This window comes from Varroa destructor, unplaced genomic scaffold, assembly GCF_002443255.2.
Source record: "Varroa destructor unplaced genomic scaffold, Vdes_3.0 BEIS01000002.1, whole genome shotgun sequence".
NCBI lineage: Eukaryota > Metazoa > Arthropoda > Arachnida > Mesostigmata > Varroidae > Varroa > Varroa destructor.
Genome location: NW_019211455.1, coordinates 26,937,845 through 26,953,898, shown reverse-complemented (window position 1 = coordinate 26,953,898; position 16,054 = coordinate 26,937,845). Strand labels below are relative to the sequence as shown.

Genomic DNA, 16,054 nt, shown 5'->3' with positions numbered 1-16,054 from the left:
ACTCGCTACATAGTACAAATAGTTAAACGGTATTAGTATATGTGGAAATCGGAGGCACTATCCCCTCAGCGTATAGTCGACAGATTGAACGTTTTAAACAGAGAACGTGCGTGTCCAACGCTACATCGCTTCCATACGCACTGTACTAGTCGTCAGCCCTTGTCTCTAAGTGTATCCTGAGAGCCAGTGACGAACAGGTAAGCATTTCCACAATACGAGGTATTTTTAAAGCAGTGAAATTCACAAACGACTCATCAGTACAGTATTCATAGCTTCTCACTTTACTGTATAATAATATTTTGCTGTGAGTCGCCGGCTGTCATACAGCTGAACGTAAGCAATGTAAACGTCATATGCTATTGTAAGCATATTACGACACACTTGAAGTCGTAAGGGCCAGATGGTGCCGTATAGACGATAACCGGAGCTGAAGCTGTCAAAACATCCAACACAGATAGGTTGCCGTCGTTGGTGCTGGGCTCTGACGCCGCGCTATCACGGAATTGGGTCAGTGTGCTTCGACACGAAATTGGCCAGACAGGCGAAGCTTGACAGGTAGATCATTACGAATTGGGAAGTGAAATTTTTAATTACTCTTTCTGCAAGCATGGCTGCGTGAGCTCTGGTAACGTTACGTTAGAGTAATTGCTGGTGTCGTGCATGTTCAAGGCAGGTGTACCATATATCGTCAGGTGCAAGACAAGTATAATCAGCGATTGCTTCACATCGGTCTTGGAGTCTTTTGAACGTGAGTGAAAATATCTTGGTCTCTGGGTTCCATTTTGAGGAGAAACAACAAGCAGATGGTTTTTGTGTAGCATTTGTTTCCTGTAGTCTACCTAATTATTTAGTCCTATTATGCTTATTGACAATTACAATAGCATGTATTTAGTACGTGCGAGTGCTTTCAGCAGTACAACCGTACGAACCTGACACAAGATTGCGGAAATTACTATATTAAACCATAGGTGAGAGCCATGGCGACAGATGTTTTGAATACTCGCGAACAATTACAATGGAAATGGAGTAAGCGCCGACGGCTGTGCTAGGATTAACTGCTGCGCATGGACAAACAATGAATAAACTGTGTAATCATACATCACAGACAGGCGAACCGTTTTGCGCTTGTGAATGTGTGTCCTATTAGGTGAAACTTTCGCATATTGTAGGGTAGAAGGAGAACGTAGTTGGATCATCCATATCTGCTGGACAAGTCTCTGGAATACATTTTCTGACTAGATGAATACCATAAAACGACAAGATAGCAAGCAGCATGGTTAGCAACTGCCTATTTGTTTTGTTAATGAATCAGTTAGTTATCAGAGGAAGTGTTTGCAAAAAGTAGGGCACTGGCTACCATGTAAGGGAAGACGTTGAACTTTCACACGAAGGATTTAGGATAGAGGTTGGGTTAAACCGAGTCAAGCTAACAAAACATTGATATAATAATACGAACTAGTAAATGCGTACAAAAAAGGATGCCAGTTCATAACAGTAGTTTTCACAGAAGTAATGATTCTGATCTTCTGCAAATTTGTTTTGAATCTTGAATTTTTTTCTAACACTGATATCTGAATTGTGTCAAGAAAAAATTTCAGATGTACCCGCATCTTTGTGTTGCTTTACAGATCAATCCGATTCTCATTTTCGAATCAGCATTTACGTTTCAATTCACAACGTAATAGAAGCGATGCTGCGTACTCGTTACCGAAACGTTCCGCCGTTTGTAATGTAATATTTGCCTTTGTTTGTAATGTAATATGCCTTATTTTCACTGTGGATATTCCTGATTTTCCCGACCAGCATCGGTCTTACCTTAATAATAAGTAACACGTTTTGAGAAGAATCCGTAGAAAACAAAAGAAGCGGCGTATACTGATTGGCCGAAACCATAGTTACAGATCCGAATAGAAAGGTGTCAACAGGAAGAAATATTCTGCGTATAGAGCTTTTTTATTCTACATGTTGCTAATTTTAAATCTATATTTGATCCCGTGGTATGACATTGAAAGCATCTTTGCACCTAATCTATTGGTAATTCCAGAAAGTTCGTGAACCAACTTTGTACTTCAAAGAGTGGCATTTTCAGCTAATTTTCAGAAACATGCAATTCAGTCCGGCTTAACTTTAAAGCAGAGACAATTTTTCTCGTCGATCGCCGAAAAATTTTTTTAAAAAAGGTCTTGAGAAGCTCAGCCTAACTTCTCGCACAGTGGCCGATCAGCTGAGTGATTCAGATTATTTGATCGTTTCTTGCCTTTTTTATATGATAATACACACAGTACACATTATTTCATATATGTATTTTAATTCTGTCGAATTGTAGTCTATTAGTCTTGAGTAATTACACATGATTTAGCGTCACATAGAACTTCTTTTTCATCCTCCTTCGCCTGTCTCTAGTTGTTAGACATTAGCTTTGTAATGAACTATTTCTACCGCAGTCTGTCAGTATGCTTTAAATTAACATAGTTATATATATAGTATATATGCAACAATAGGCAATATATAGTATATATATTGCCTATCGTTAACTATGTTAATTTAAAGCATACTGACAGACTGCGGTAGAAGTAGTTCATTACAAAGCTAATGCCTAAAAACTATATAACAACATTATATATATATATTTGTATTTTTGGAAAAAAGCCCACATTAACAGAAAATCGGTAAAATATTGGGACAGTGCTAGTAGACTCTACTTGTAACTTAATGGCAACATACCCCTAAATCTCCCTTAGTGTGAATTAAGTCGTTCAGCCCACTCCACGTCATAGAAATATTTTAGTCATGGAGAAACATAAAGCAAGTGCAGCGCGAAGAACCACAATGGCAAGCACTTTACGTATGATTGATATATATCGATCTATACGCTCTTAAATGCACTAATTCTTCTTCTAACACAGTAAATATCTGCCGTGTTCCTTTCTACCATGATCGTTTGCTATCTCGTCCGGATAGACATATGTATATTAATGTGTATGTATGTGTGTGTATATGTGTATATATGTGTGTATATGTGTGTGTATATGCATATATGTGTGTGTGTATATGTATATATACATATATATATTATGAGGTGACGTAATGGAATTTTTTAATTGTCGTCCTTGAAAGTCACATTTAAACAACATAACCACCATTCACAGCAATTAAAGCTTAAGCTGAGAAACTAAACCATTCATTAGTCATTTTCAGTTAGTCAATTCAGCTAGTCATTTTTGAACTATTAAATAGTAACAGTGCGTTAAGCGATATTGGTAGGTATAAATGAGTTAGATACCGAAGATTCTAGCGAAATAAAATTTTGGCCTGGTCGCAGGCCGAAAACCCCAAAAATGCAGAAGTCTTCAAGATGAATAATTTTTGTGGACGACCCAATTGATAACTGATGTTTTCTTCTTCAAAATGGCTGTAATTTATCAACGGAACAAAAAAAGGATTGTGAGCAGCATTGAAAAATTTTTAAGCCGTATAAACCTACAATTTAGTAAGATTATTCGGTTTGCCTCGTAGAAATCTTCCTCGGATTTTTCAGCTCGGATTTTTCAGAAGTCTCAACGGCTTTTACTGATAATAACGATTTGTGACGGGGGTTAGTTAACGGGGAGAGACTGGATAACGGCTTGCTTTTGTTCAAACTGCCAAAATGCATTATTTTTTCAAGTTTTCTGTTTTGCTCTAGAAGGAAGGGGCTTTATTCTGGCACCAAAAATGGCGGATTTATGTATGGGTGTAACGATAAATAACCAGCCAAGGTTAGGTCGAAATGAAGTGCAGTACCTTGAATGTGTGTTTGAGTTGTAACTGTATATTCTTGCTTGCATATGCCATATGCGTAGAAGTAAGATGGGGCTGTCGTGATGGTAGAAGAACAGATTTAAGTGACTTATTTAGAAATTACATGGGAGCACTATAAAATAACCTTACTAGTTTCACCTTTACGTGCAAATTAACAAATCACCAGATTACATGAGGTAAACTTCATTTCCGGTCAGTCGCTTAGCGCGAATCAGTACTACAGTCATTTCGGAAACTGAACAGTGTTGGTTAACTAAAGATAAACAGTACTTAATAATAACAGCTGAACTTCACTTGGGTTTTGAATATGGCTTTCCGTTCCAATAGTTGTTTTACGCACTTCCATGAAAAAGAATAATTTCTTGATTGGGGTGAGGTATTTATATATTTTACGTTATCTCACGTTTAAACTTTAAGCCGGGTACCGACAGAGAATCCGGCGAGGCAAACGTGAACGTTGAATTTTAACCTAAAGAACAAGAGTGGATTATTGTAAGCAACTCCTGGACAAACAGTTATTGCTTTTCCTATTTTTCAGAAGTGGCATATTTAGTTGAGGATGGCTAAGAAAAAGGAAGCTTCTGAAGGTCCAGTAAAGCCGGAGATCCCGAAGAAGTATTATGATATTGCTAACCTCCTGAGAAGCAAACTACCCGAGAAAACAACATCTCTCCTCGGGCATAAAGTACGTATGTATGACCTACCTGTATTGGTAATAATTTAAAAAAAGTTGAAAACGGATTGGTGCAAACGTCGATGTGTTCTGCAAAACGGAATAGTTCTTACCTAAACAATTCCGACAATCCCATCCGGGTTTTTTTGAATTGGTTCGTTTGTTTCTGTAACTTTGGCGAGGAAAAGCGTGTGGCTTAACTACGGATTTCTATTGCTGTCATATTTAGCAACTAGTGCTATCACTCGCACATACTAAGTACAACATATTTTGTAAACCGCATAACATATTTTTACAGGTTAAGTATTTCATCGGACGTAAGGCTATCGACGCAATTATGGAATCAAAACTCAAAGACAAGCTAGAGATCCACACACGTCAGCAAGCCTGCTACTTAATGGAGGAGATGCTCGCGTTCAAGTTTTTTCATAGGGCTAGTAAGGTCGCCATGGAAGTTAAACCCAAGAAAAGCAAGGTTCGTAGGGAGACGTGTTTTTATACTTCATTCGGATCTACTCTTGTTTTAAGTTCTGTAATCTTTGAGATGTTGTGCTTCCAGTGTAATCCTGGAAGTATTGCGTTTAAATAACCGGATTTTTTAACTAAGTGAACGGAGAAATTGTCACGACTCGTCATCATGCATTATGCGGCTACTTATGGTAATCAATCGTATCACACACGGCGCGCACGTTGACTTGTATGAATACATCGTCGATTTGCTGTTTAGCCAGCACGCACACTGCAAACCGCTGCCATTAATTCAACATGTTTTTTGTAATTTTAAATATTTTTCAGTATAAGGACTTTTCGTCAGTTCGAGAATCAGTATTCAAGCTTTTGAGATTAGCCAGGCCCGTATCTTTTATAAATTTTATTTCCATAGTTCATGTGATCACAAGTCTCATATTTATAAAGATGTCAAAAATAGTTAATAGGAAGTCCAATGGAGATCAGTTTTATTCAATAATGAATTCTTAATTAGCTTGCGCTCAGTGCTCTCCTCCGATCATCAAATATGGGCCTGCCCCTATAATTACAACATTTTTTGTAGTATTGTATTTTGCTTTAACAATTTATATTTTTGTTTCTTATAATTAACCTGTTCCGTTTCTGTTAGGACCAAGAAAATGAAGAGGATACAGAAGCCAACGCTACGCCACGTGAAACACCACGAACGGAAAAAGGCAAGAAGAAATTCAAGCTAAACATGCACCTTGAACAGATCTTTGTCGACGACCTCGAGCCCTACGTATGGCTGTATGATCCAATACCGTTACGTACATGGATGCTGGGCGGTCTGCTAGTGGTCGCCGCTATCGCCGTGTGCATGTTTCCGTTATGGCCCCGGCGTATGCGAGATGGTGTTTACTATCTCAGTTTGGCGGCCGCCGGGTTTCTCGGTGTCATTCTTGCGTTGGCTGTTATTCGTCGTATACTGTTCGTTATCATTTTCCTCGCGTCGTTTGGCAAACATCGTCTCTGGATACTTCCGAATCTAACGGAAGATTGCGGGTTCTTCGAGAGCTTTGTTCCACTTTACAGTTATGAATATTGCGGCGACGGTATCCAGAAGGAAGCGCAAGGCGCTGAAAATAAGGAGGGAAAATCCCCTTCGACAACAAATAAGAGAACTTCATCGTCAAGTAGCAAAGACAAAGAGGGTAAGGAAGGCAAGGCAGGTTTGTCATCTTCTACTGGAGACGCCATCGATGCCGGAGGTGCGTCAAAGGACGAACGAACAACAGGATCCGAAGAAAGCGAATTCGAGATCTTAGACGCGGGCGAGGGGGAGGCAAAAAAAGATCAATGAACTGCACAAAACTGAACAGTCTGAAGTTTTAGGCAGATCTAATGGACTCTGAGAGGAAGAATAACGCTAGAATAACAGTAACGTAATACAAGCGAGAAGTGAACGATGACCTACTCAATACATGTAATTCAATGAAGATGATAATGAGAATTATGATTATAATTACATCGATGCACAAGAACAAGAAGAAGGTGGTAATCACGAAAGATCCCGTCAAGTTCGCTGGACAGCTCTGTGTGATTGATCCGGGAAATCATAGAGGAAATATATGCAGAAGTACTGGCTCAAAGTTGTCGGCTGCTGGGACTGGCCTATTCACCAGCGTTCCATTAGTTGTATGTGGTTAGCTAGTTATGAGTCGCTCTACTGGGTCTCTCTTTGTCGTTGACGTGGTACTTTCGACGTATCCCAAATCGATGAACTATGGAAGCATTAGCAAGTCGAAGTAGGTAATAATGCTGATCATGAAATAGGGAAAGCCCATCAAAACTAAGTTAAAAGATTAATTGGTGACGGAGCAAATCATTACAATGGTCGAAAGTCGAAAAGCCTGAGGGTGGCTGAAAGTGTATTTTCATATACATATTACAGATTATATATATACACAAAAAAAAAACATCTATAAACCTATCAATCAATGAGAGACGTTTATCCGTGATAAAAAGTGACTAATGCATTACCACAATTTACTAGTATATATATGGTATACACCAGCGGAGATGATGACACACAAATTCCTACATGTGCACGGGTTCCGAGGTAATGGAAGTCATTGACATAATTCGGTAAGATGAAAGATTTGACAGTTTTAGAGAGAATAGAGAAGAGGCAAAAACACCGTGAGAGAGATTTTTTAATAAAAGCAAAAGGTGACCTCTACACGTTTGTGAAAGTTCGTGTTTACTTGTGGAAAAGAAATATAACACTTCAAAATAACTCAGCCTGACAAAGTAAGATTCATTCATTCCTTAATCGAGTAACGCTTAGAGTTGAGCAGAAGGGTTTATTTTCGAGGCGTCGGCATTACTACAGCATGTTCAGTTTACATAACTAGTGTACATACTAGCGAATTATTTCGCGGCTTTGCTCAAGTTTAGAACGGAGTCTATCGTCTGGATTGGCCTTATAATTATCACTAGTAAAAAAGATTTGAGATCTACAGCTATTTTCATAACGGTAACTAAACACGGAAAAGCTGGAAGATGATCAGTCAAGTTGCTGATGTCACTGAGCTATTCAGATGACTTTAGTTAAGGTACTATTTTTGTAAATGCGATGCTTGGCACGTAACAAGAATACAATGAGATTGCAGAAACGTATTAATGAAAAAAGTTGATATTAAGAAATGTCCACAAAATGGCGTGCTCCACTATACCTTGTACATGTACTAAACAAGAACCCAATGTGCCATATACAATGTAGTAAAACTTATGTACTGCAAAACGCGTAACTATGTATCGAGTAGTTCTGTTCGCCCGTCTATAGACTTTATCAATCATCTTTAGTTACCGCCCTTGTTCTGTAAAGGCTGGGACCGATTTCCTCCATTTTTTCTCCTGATACTAAACTCTAAATAAGCAGTGATAATGGAACGTTTAAATCTGCGTTTCAGATCCTCTACAAACAGTGGTGTGTCATTTAGAACGCGCACATACTTGTTGCATGATGAGCGATGCAGCCTTATGTCGCGTTTTAGAAATTCAGGTTTAATTTGGTCTCATTTTCTTAAGTCATGCCGACAAGAGGTGTTTTCATAAGACCTGAAACTCGTAGGAAGCTGCCAGGATCACCTTTATTTTGAACCGGACCAATGCCGTCTATAAGGAGCATTTCTATAGAGTGAGAATCTACGTTCGCCACCATCGATCGTCCGTGCTCTGCAAAATTCGATCGTTCGAAGATAAAATCACATCCTGGTACTAAAAGCTGGTTACGTATGTCAATGCCGCTCCGCTTAGTTAGAGCACGTCGGTAGCGGCACAACCTTACGGTCTGTGCTTTGTTCACACTGATCGCTAGTCCCGCCTTATTTATATATAATGAAAGCCTTGCAAGGACTTGCTGGGTTTAAGAATGACAATATCTCCGGCGTAAAAAAATTTTTTACTTAACCAGCTGACTTATGAACACGGGGGGGGGGGGATCATTCAACAGCAGAAAAAGTTCCTGTAGTACGATTGTCTTTTCTTACGCATGCAGTTATGCCTTTATGTAGAATTTAGTGCAAAACGGTACTGGGTAGTTTTTTTAGATCGATTTTAATTGTTGTTGCAGTAAATAGTGTAGTAGATTACAGCCGCATTCGGTCGCGCCCAACTAAGTTATTTGGGCACGTACTATATATATATATATTTATTATTATATATTATTTATTATTTATATATTGGTAAAGAGGCATCGCATCCAGCTAAATAAGCGATGTGTTTCTAGAAACTTTTTCTTGCAAAAGTTAAAATAAAAGGAAACAACCTCTTATATTTCTCACTACCACTAGAAAGAAATACTCAGTCACCATTTATGAATCGATCTGGCTGACCTTTATTCGCATCTGCGCGTTGGATTTTGAGTTCCGAAGACGTGGATAAGAATTAGTTCAATTGGTCTCTCTACTCCAAGATGGAAGACCATAGCCACAACAAAACTGAGTAGCACGTGGACCACGAAACGCTTAAGGAACTCGCTATGCGACAGTAGCAGCCGTTCACGTGCCGTTGCCGACGTGCACATTACGACGAACATGTGGGTTAAGTAAACGCTGAAAGCAAGACGTGATGCGATCGTGCTTATGTACGCGCCAAACGACTGAGTGGTGTGCGTTTGTTGAAAGGTGCTAGAGCTTGCTAATGACGTAGAGGATGAATCGACAACACGTTGTTCGGAACGCGGGAGAAGCGCTCTTGAGCCGCCTTGACCTGTTATCAGCATTCATATCCAGATAGATTGCAAACGTTCATTTGTCTTCAATATTTTTGTTTATCGCCCATTTAATAAAAAACGAATAACAACATTTGAGAAAAATAGGCGACAGATGTTATAGTCATTGAAAGATATGGGCACGAACATTGTGTAAAACAAACAACCGTGTTTACTAATAAGATCGCTCAATAGGCTATATATGAACGATTCGGGTTACATCAAAGTGAAAGGAACGAAAGGTTCTGATGGCTGCCGTTACTCTATTTCTTGGCCGTTTTAACTATAGGCTGTCAGTCAGACTGAATCAATAGCAAACGTATACAGTGGACAAATATACCGAAGTACAGAACAGTACATTATTGCTGATTATTTTACCGTGCGTACGGGCGTAGGCTACCTCGCAGGGATGTTCTTGTATCAGATAGATCAGTGATATGCCTAGTGCGAACAGAGGCCGGTGAATGGCCGCATAGAATGCTGGGTAGAAAGGCCGAAGTGTGTAATCCCAAGCTCCACTAATCCAGGGATGACCTCCAAACGTCGAATAGCTCATGGAAACCACTGCCAGAATCAGCAATTCAGATCGAATCTTCGAGAGCCACTGGCTGTCCAGCATCTTACTGCCGCATAAACAACCACACAGATAGCCAATAATTACAGAAGGCAAGTGAGCTATAGGGCGTTGGTACACCTGAAAGGTAAGCAAAAAGGTTCATATCATGCATGTAGAGTTTGAACCATGAATTTGTAAAACGGGAGGTGCCCCGGAATAATGTAATTATTTAGTATGTCGGGCTTCGTTGCTTCAGATAGTTACTTTACTATTACTACTTTTACTTTATTATACAGCTGATTATCGCTACTAGCATTCCACGCAAGGCAAACCGCTCAGGGAAGTATGATCACAAACAGTGTTGGTTTCACAAAGAAGTTTATGTGTGGCAGAATGAAAACAGATTTATAATTGTGTTTGCATCTGTCACGACCACTTAGGTCTTTGTGTTACGTTCGCCGCGAAACAGGTTGCAATCGAAAAATAAAATAATATCGTATAATTGAAGATGAGCAAAATACAGTTATAGAGACAGATTTGACAGAAAGGAAATTTAGTCTTGTTAGCTCATATTGACGAAAATTAACAACATCGGATTATGAAAAAGCTTATCGATTAACAAACCTCGTTTGACATACGAAAAATTTCGTGCATGTTTCGACCAGCCATTACGCAAGGGGCGTAATTATACAGAAAAGTCTCAAGCGCGATGTATGCAGTCGCAATCAGGGCCACTACGGAAATAAGTACCATACGGTGGCGCTTTCTGAAAAGGAAATTTTGTGTTTGAACATTTGTTTTAATCTAGTTTTCAGGAATGCCTTTACTAAACTTCGCGTACCCTACATACTCTTAATTTTAGCTACTGTTTTGGATTATTATGAATATTATTTTCCACGCAAATGTGCCGCTTTCGATACTTTTGTACTGAAGCATGGGATGTGATGACTGCCCATTGCCGCAAGCTAATCGTACATGCTTGAATCAGAAATTATTATAAAGCAGATAGTCTGAAGTACTGCTTGCTATAGAAATTGTTTTTTGTTGCACATAGCGCTCTCAGCCAGGTTTGTACCGATTTGTAAGCGCAATTTTAAGTATACTTGATTTTTTCCTAGCAGAGTAGTGTGCCCTTTAATGTAAACCTTACTGACCCTCAACCTCAATAGGTGGATGATTCAGCATTCGAGACCCGTTTATAGCGAGGTCTAGCACCCCTACCTTGTCCTAAACACATTTACTTAAATCAGATATTTTATGAAGTTAGCTTTGGCCATTATACCTGACAATAAGGACATGCAATGGCCATACGATTACAAAGAGTTGCAGATCAGCGCTGATATACCACAAATGCGGTAGACACTGGAATTAATTACATACGTTAATGAGAAAATCATAACTCTATTATTAGAAAAATCGATTAAAAAAACGATTGGTAACAAAACATACGTTAGAAACGATGTTTTTTTTTCGGATATCTCTTTTATATAGCTGAAGTAATCAATTGCAAAAATAAGCTCATATGATAAGGTATCGGAGTCTGATTGTATGACGTAACAGAATCAAACCTTTTCGCGCATGGGGCGGAAATTGTTGAGATGAATTGGAATAGCCCACCAGTTATGGGGGCAATCTAGAAATCGCTGCTTCATTATAAGTAAACTTGCAGGTCCATTGCAGGTGATTGGAAAAAGAGGCGCTAAGAGCAATAAAGCCAAAGCAGGAAGGGTTAAACGAATGTATCGTGCGATGATACCTGTAGATGTACAAACCGAATTATATAACAGAGTATAATCAAAGGTTAATCTGGCAGTATTTGGTTATAACGTGATTCTATGAGTTCCTTATTTAGTTGCTGCTTTATTCATAGGGGCCAACGTTGTTGCATCTTTTGATTACTTGTTGTTTAGCGAGCAAGTCTATTCTATTTAACTTTTCGTTAATCATGTTTCACATCTCGAGATATACTTGGCCAGGAGGTTAAGTGGCTCAAATCTATGAAGATACACGATTTGATAGGTTCCCGCCATTTTTATACACGTACCTAAGCGAACAATTTCTCTTAACCTTAATTATCTAACGACTGTCAAGCTATTCTGAACACTAATATTCTGTCTGAGGCCTCTGATAATAGCAAGCGATTCGCACGAACCGAGTATGACCGTGACGAGTCGGCGTCGGACCTTTTTTCGAGCGATCAGAATTCCAGTTACGCAAAAGAAGATCTCCACGGAGACATGCGCATTGGAAATAAGGCAAAACATCAAGCCCTTTCGCATCTCGTAGAATCGTAGAGACAAGCCTATGATGGGGAACATTTGATATAGCAGAGCATGTTATGCAATGAAGTTTAAGTAATAATAATTAAAATTTGCGTATTCTAAATTGCGGAACTCTGGTCCGCGGTTTTTTTTAGGCTACTAGGATACTAAGACAGCCACAGAACTTGTGTATCTAGGGAACCGTGTATATCTGAGAAATGTAGTGCATGTTTAAGATAGAATAATTGTTAGGTAAGTTATTAAATAATTAAAAATGAACAAACTTTATGCAATTTAAAATATAGTATACACCTAAAGTAAATGAAAAAGCTATTTACTTTCTTTCTTTATTTAATCGCTCTTCTTCTTGTGACCAATATATAAAGTGTAGTTAAGGCACAATATATAATGGCAAGTGTTACCTAGCTTTGCATTGATAATGTGGCTGCGACACACCTTTTTTCTTACTAAGTCTAGCATTCTAAAACAATGTTTGACAACAATTCGATGGTAGTACCAGGTGTACAACTTAAGACATTTAGATTTTCCATTCTTTAACAATTTGTATTGGACCGGAAAAAAACTAGCAATTTAGCCGACTCGGGGGCGATTCAGTTCAAAAGTGAGGTTCTGCTTTTGTTTATTACTTAATTTTACTTATTCTTGTGGTAAAATATTGGGTATTGTTAGTTCTTTCCTGGTTGTAGTGGGCTGTTCTAACCGTGTTGTCTAGAGTACGAAACTTCACCGTTACTTCATTCTGTATATCGGGTGCCAAAAAACATCATTTTCGATACCTACCTAATTTGAGATTCTTCTAATGCCGTAAACCTTAACAAGTAACAAGAATATTTGTTTTACATGACGAGAATTCTAAGCTAGCTAACAGTTATTCTCCTTGAAGAGTGGCGTCGGGTGATCTTCAACGAATTAGGAAGGTCAAGTGAAGTGCGTTCCTTGGATCGAAGGTTTGAACTTAACGAATCACCTCTAAGTAGTATTCTCAGGTATAGTCTTCGTCATACACGCAGGGGTAATTTTAAGTTACTTTAACAGTCTTTCGACCTAAGTGCATAACACATGAAAAAGGTTAAATACGCTGTTCGGTGCCATTCGAGCTATTCACTGCTGGAACTCCAAGTAAGGACAAACCTATGCGACAGGAAAAAAACATTAAATAGTAGCAAAAAAAGGATTTTATAACTTGATAATCTTTTTTAATCAACAGCAATGTGTGATTGTTAAAGCGGCTGTTCTGATAAATAGTCCATCCTTGCGTAATCGACTGTGCATTTTTTTAATTATATAAGATTGTATTCTCCTGTGTATACTGAAATTGCTCATTTTGCAATAAAAAAAAAAAGGTAATTAGTTTAAGCATTCTGTATTTTTACCCGTACCAGAGTACAACGTTGTACTCATACGCCCGCAACAATATGATCGAAAATTTTAGAATTGGCTCGCCTATAGCCATCTGACGCTTTAGATAAACGTTTCGTTTTCTCTTAGTTATAAGTATTTATCGAGAAAAGTTAAAGTTCTGAAATGAATATATATTTGTTGTTTTACGAGATGAAGAGAACTGACTAAAAACGTTTTACGACTCTGTCAATTTTGCTCTTTGTAGACTGACTAAGAAAATACGAAACATACTCATACCGACTATATGAGGTTCGACAATGGCATACGTATGTCCCAGAAGAACCCAGAGGGTAGCGATAGTCTTAAGAGTCGCCAATGTGAGGCAGGTTTTAATAGCTTTGGGGGCCGATATACGAAAACCCAGTAGTAATGTGAAAAGGAAAGCGAGTATTAGCCAGCAGCCGATAAGCAACAATGATGTTCGCTGGGTTGGGTGGAGCGGAGTCCAGGCGCTCTGGCACGAATCAACAGAGGCGTTAAACCAATCGTCAAATGCTGCGGTGTATATTGAAAGAAAAAGAAAAAATAGGTTAGCTTCGTCGTTCCAAAGGTAGGGCGCTCCTGGCATGCATACATAAGTAATATTGTAGCTTGTCTTTAGTTTGCTTGATCGAAGGAAGGAGGTTCCAGAGGTATGGTATGTATTGAATTTTCAATTTACGCTAGTCATGTGTGTCTTCTAAAGTTCTTGAGTGCGAAAAAAGAATGAAATGAACCTAAGGCTTTTGAAGCCAAGCTCACTGCTTTGGTATGTCCGATATTAGAATTGCAAAATCCTACCTGTTTGGTAAACAGCTCGAAGTTGTTCTGGCTGACATTCTGTTGGAGCACAGACTCCGATGAGCAATTGAGCGACGTTAAAATCAACCTAGAGTACGAAATGTCAAGCCGTTAGACATTCAGTGATTATTCCATATAGTGACTACTATATGGTGCGGCGAATCCAAGATATATATAGGCTAGAAATGTCCTTGATGTAACATATTTTGTGACACTTTCCGTATAACTGTCTATATAGCTTTTTTTCAAAATAAAATAATAAATTATTATTATTGACTGACATTCGAACGTAACGAATACGAGGCTTAGCGTCATTAAGAGCTATTAAATGTGTACATATCCTGCGCTAATGAAATTTAATTTTTCAGCGCTTTTATCAATGCAATATAATGTCGACAATTAAACAGCATCACTGATTTAACTCGAATGATCGTTTAATACCTGATGTGTATAGGTGGCGATATTTCTAATAAGACTTTGGTTTTTCGGTGTAAGTAGCATCGTGCAGTAATGGCTATCGTGAATCGGACCTCCAAGACATTGGTCAAATGAGCCGAGATCGGCTAGGTTTCCTGACGCGAAACCCGATGGAAACTTCCCGGATGCATCCATCACTCACATAAGCAGACGTCCAAACGCGTAGAAAAAGCAACAATTGTAAACGAAGTAAGAACCATGGCAATACCAATGAAAATATATGCAAATAAATTGAGACAACGCGCAAAATGAATTAACTTGATTGAACTGCCATGTCGAGTAATACTGAAGGAAGTACATCCAATATCCTTGCAATAAAGATCAAAAACTTACTCCTGAATATGTTGTTACGATTGCCGGAGAGGCTCCGTGCGCAGGAAGTGCCTTGAATGGTTGGGTTACTCACGATCGACTGTAGCATCAAATCCATTCTTGGACGGATTTGTAGAGCTTCAACACGACACAGATACTGATAACGTTTGAACAACGACCTATATCTAAATTAATTAATGATATCAAAAAGGTCCTTTGTAAAGACGTATAGTTTTCTACGCTGCCCAAACCAGTGACAAACTTCTATAGCTCTAATTCATAAATAATCGCTGCGGACAAAAGTAAAATCCATTAGAGATGACGTAAACTTCTTTTCGCTAATTACGCACTGACTGCTAGCGACGGTCGGACGCTGTAGGTCGGACGCTCAGCGAAACTTACAAATCCGATTTTCGTTTACTCAGGACGTTAATTTCCCTCCACCCTGACACCCTTTCGAGCGAATCTCTATTTAGTTAGATGAAGAAATTTGCACAGCGACCAAGAACGGATGGCAAGCGTTTCTCGGATCTAAGAAATAAAACTATCATTCGACCTCACTAACGAGGCGTATTTCGCACGTTGCCGAAGTCGTTGGCTGTAACGGCGAAATTCGTATGGATGAAGACCTTCATTACGGTTAAATCGAAAATACGCTCCTGGGTGCAGATTAGGTCAGGGTTAGGGAATCGCATTTCATACATCGTTCTATTAGCATCGTTCAATATAACCGCGGTTGAGCTTATGTCTGTGTTAACACATTTGTTGAAATATTTACGCAAGACGTTTTATTTCCTATCTTTAATGAATGTTTAGGTTGTTATTTCTGACTATGCGATATCCGAGAGGGCGTTCGACCGGTAACTCTTTGTCGATTGTTCACTCAACGAAGAATGCCGTGACCTAACACCAATGCTTGAGCTATATACCTTATTAGAAGTTGCTCTTCTTTAATGCTGGTTACGGCCGGCTCAATTTCGTATTGGGCGAATGTTGCATTTAGATCATAGGTAAGATAAGTTTGCTAGCTATAACATAGGTAAGGCCAT

At 38.9% G+C, this 16,054-nt stretch overlaps 2 protein-coding genes across 13 annotated transcripts in view; one reads left to right on the top strand and one right to left on the bottom strand.

Moving 5' to 3' along the window:
- Nucleotides 1-56: 56 nt before the first annotated feature.
- On the top strand, nt 57-7,169 carry Trp1 (translocation protein 1). Of its 4 annotated transcripts, none has more exons than XM_022793137.2 (5): nt 136-197; nt 670-748; nt 4,340-4,486; nt 4,773-4,949; nt 5,592-7,169. In XM_022793137.2, exons 3-5 carry the CDS (start codon nt 4,361-4,363, stop codon nt 6,282-6,284), a joined length of 996 nt encoding a protein of 331 aa, XP_022648872.1. In that variant the 5' UTR covers nt 136-197; nt 670-748; nt 4,340-4,360; the 3' UTR covers nt 6,285-7,169. The 4 variants fall into 4 exon arrangements, with proteins under 4 accessions (XP_022648873.1, XP_022648872.1, XP_086837378.1 ...); XM_086981252.1 differs by lacking the exon at nt 136-197 and adding an exon at nt 399-555; XM_022793138.2 differs by lacking the exon at nt 670-748 and having other exon boundaries at nt 57-197.
- Nucleotides 6,851-16,054, bottom strand: part of LOC111243754 (uncharacterized) — a 32,057-nt gene continuing 22,853 nt past the window's right edge. For 5 of the 9 annotated variants that reach the window (XM_086981247.1, XM_086981246.1, XM_086981245.1 and 2 more), the window contains 10 exons: nt 15,027-15,190; nt 14,658-14,830; nt 14,217-14,304; nt 13,674-13,931; nt 11,906-12,055; nt 11,322-11,509; nt 11,036-11,115; nt 10,378-10,519; nt 9,576-9,891; nt 8,821-9,196 (listed from right to left, as the gene is read on the bottom strand). In XM_086981247.1, the coding sequence (XP_086837373.1) occupies nt 8,823-9,196; nt 9,576-9,891; nt 10,378-10,519; nt 11,036-11,115; nt 11,322-11,509; nt 11,906-12,055; nt 13,674-13,931; nt 14,217-14,304; nt 14,658-14,830; nt 15,027-15,190 (1,933 nt within the window). In that variant the 3' untranslated portion in view covers nt 8,821-8,822. Of the gene's footprint in view, nt 8,162-8,820; nt 9,197-9,575; nt 9,892-10,377; nt 10,520-11,035; nt 11,116-11,321; nt 11,510-11,905; nt 12,056-13,673; nt 13,932-14,216; nt 14,305-14,657; nt 14,831-15,026; nt 15,191-16,054 lie in introns of those variants that run through there. The other 4 variants (XM_086981244.1, XM_022789786.2, XM_086981248.1 and 1 more) reach the window with 4 other exon arrangements.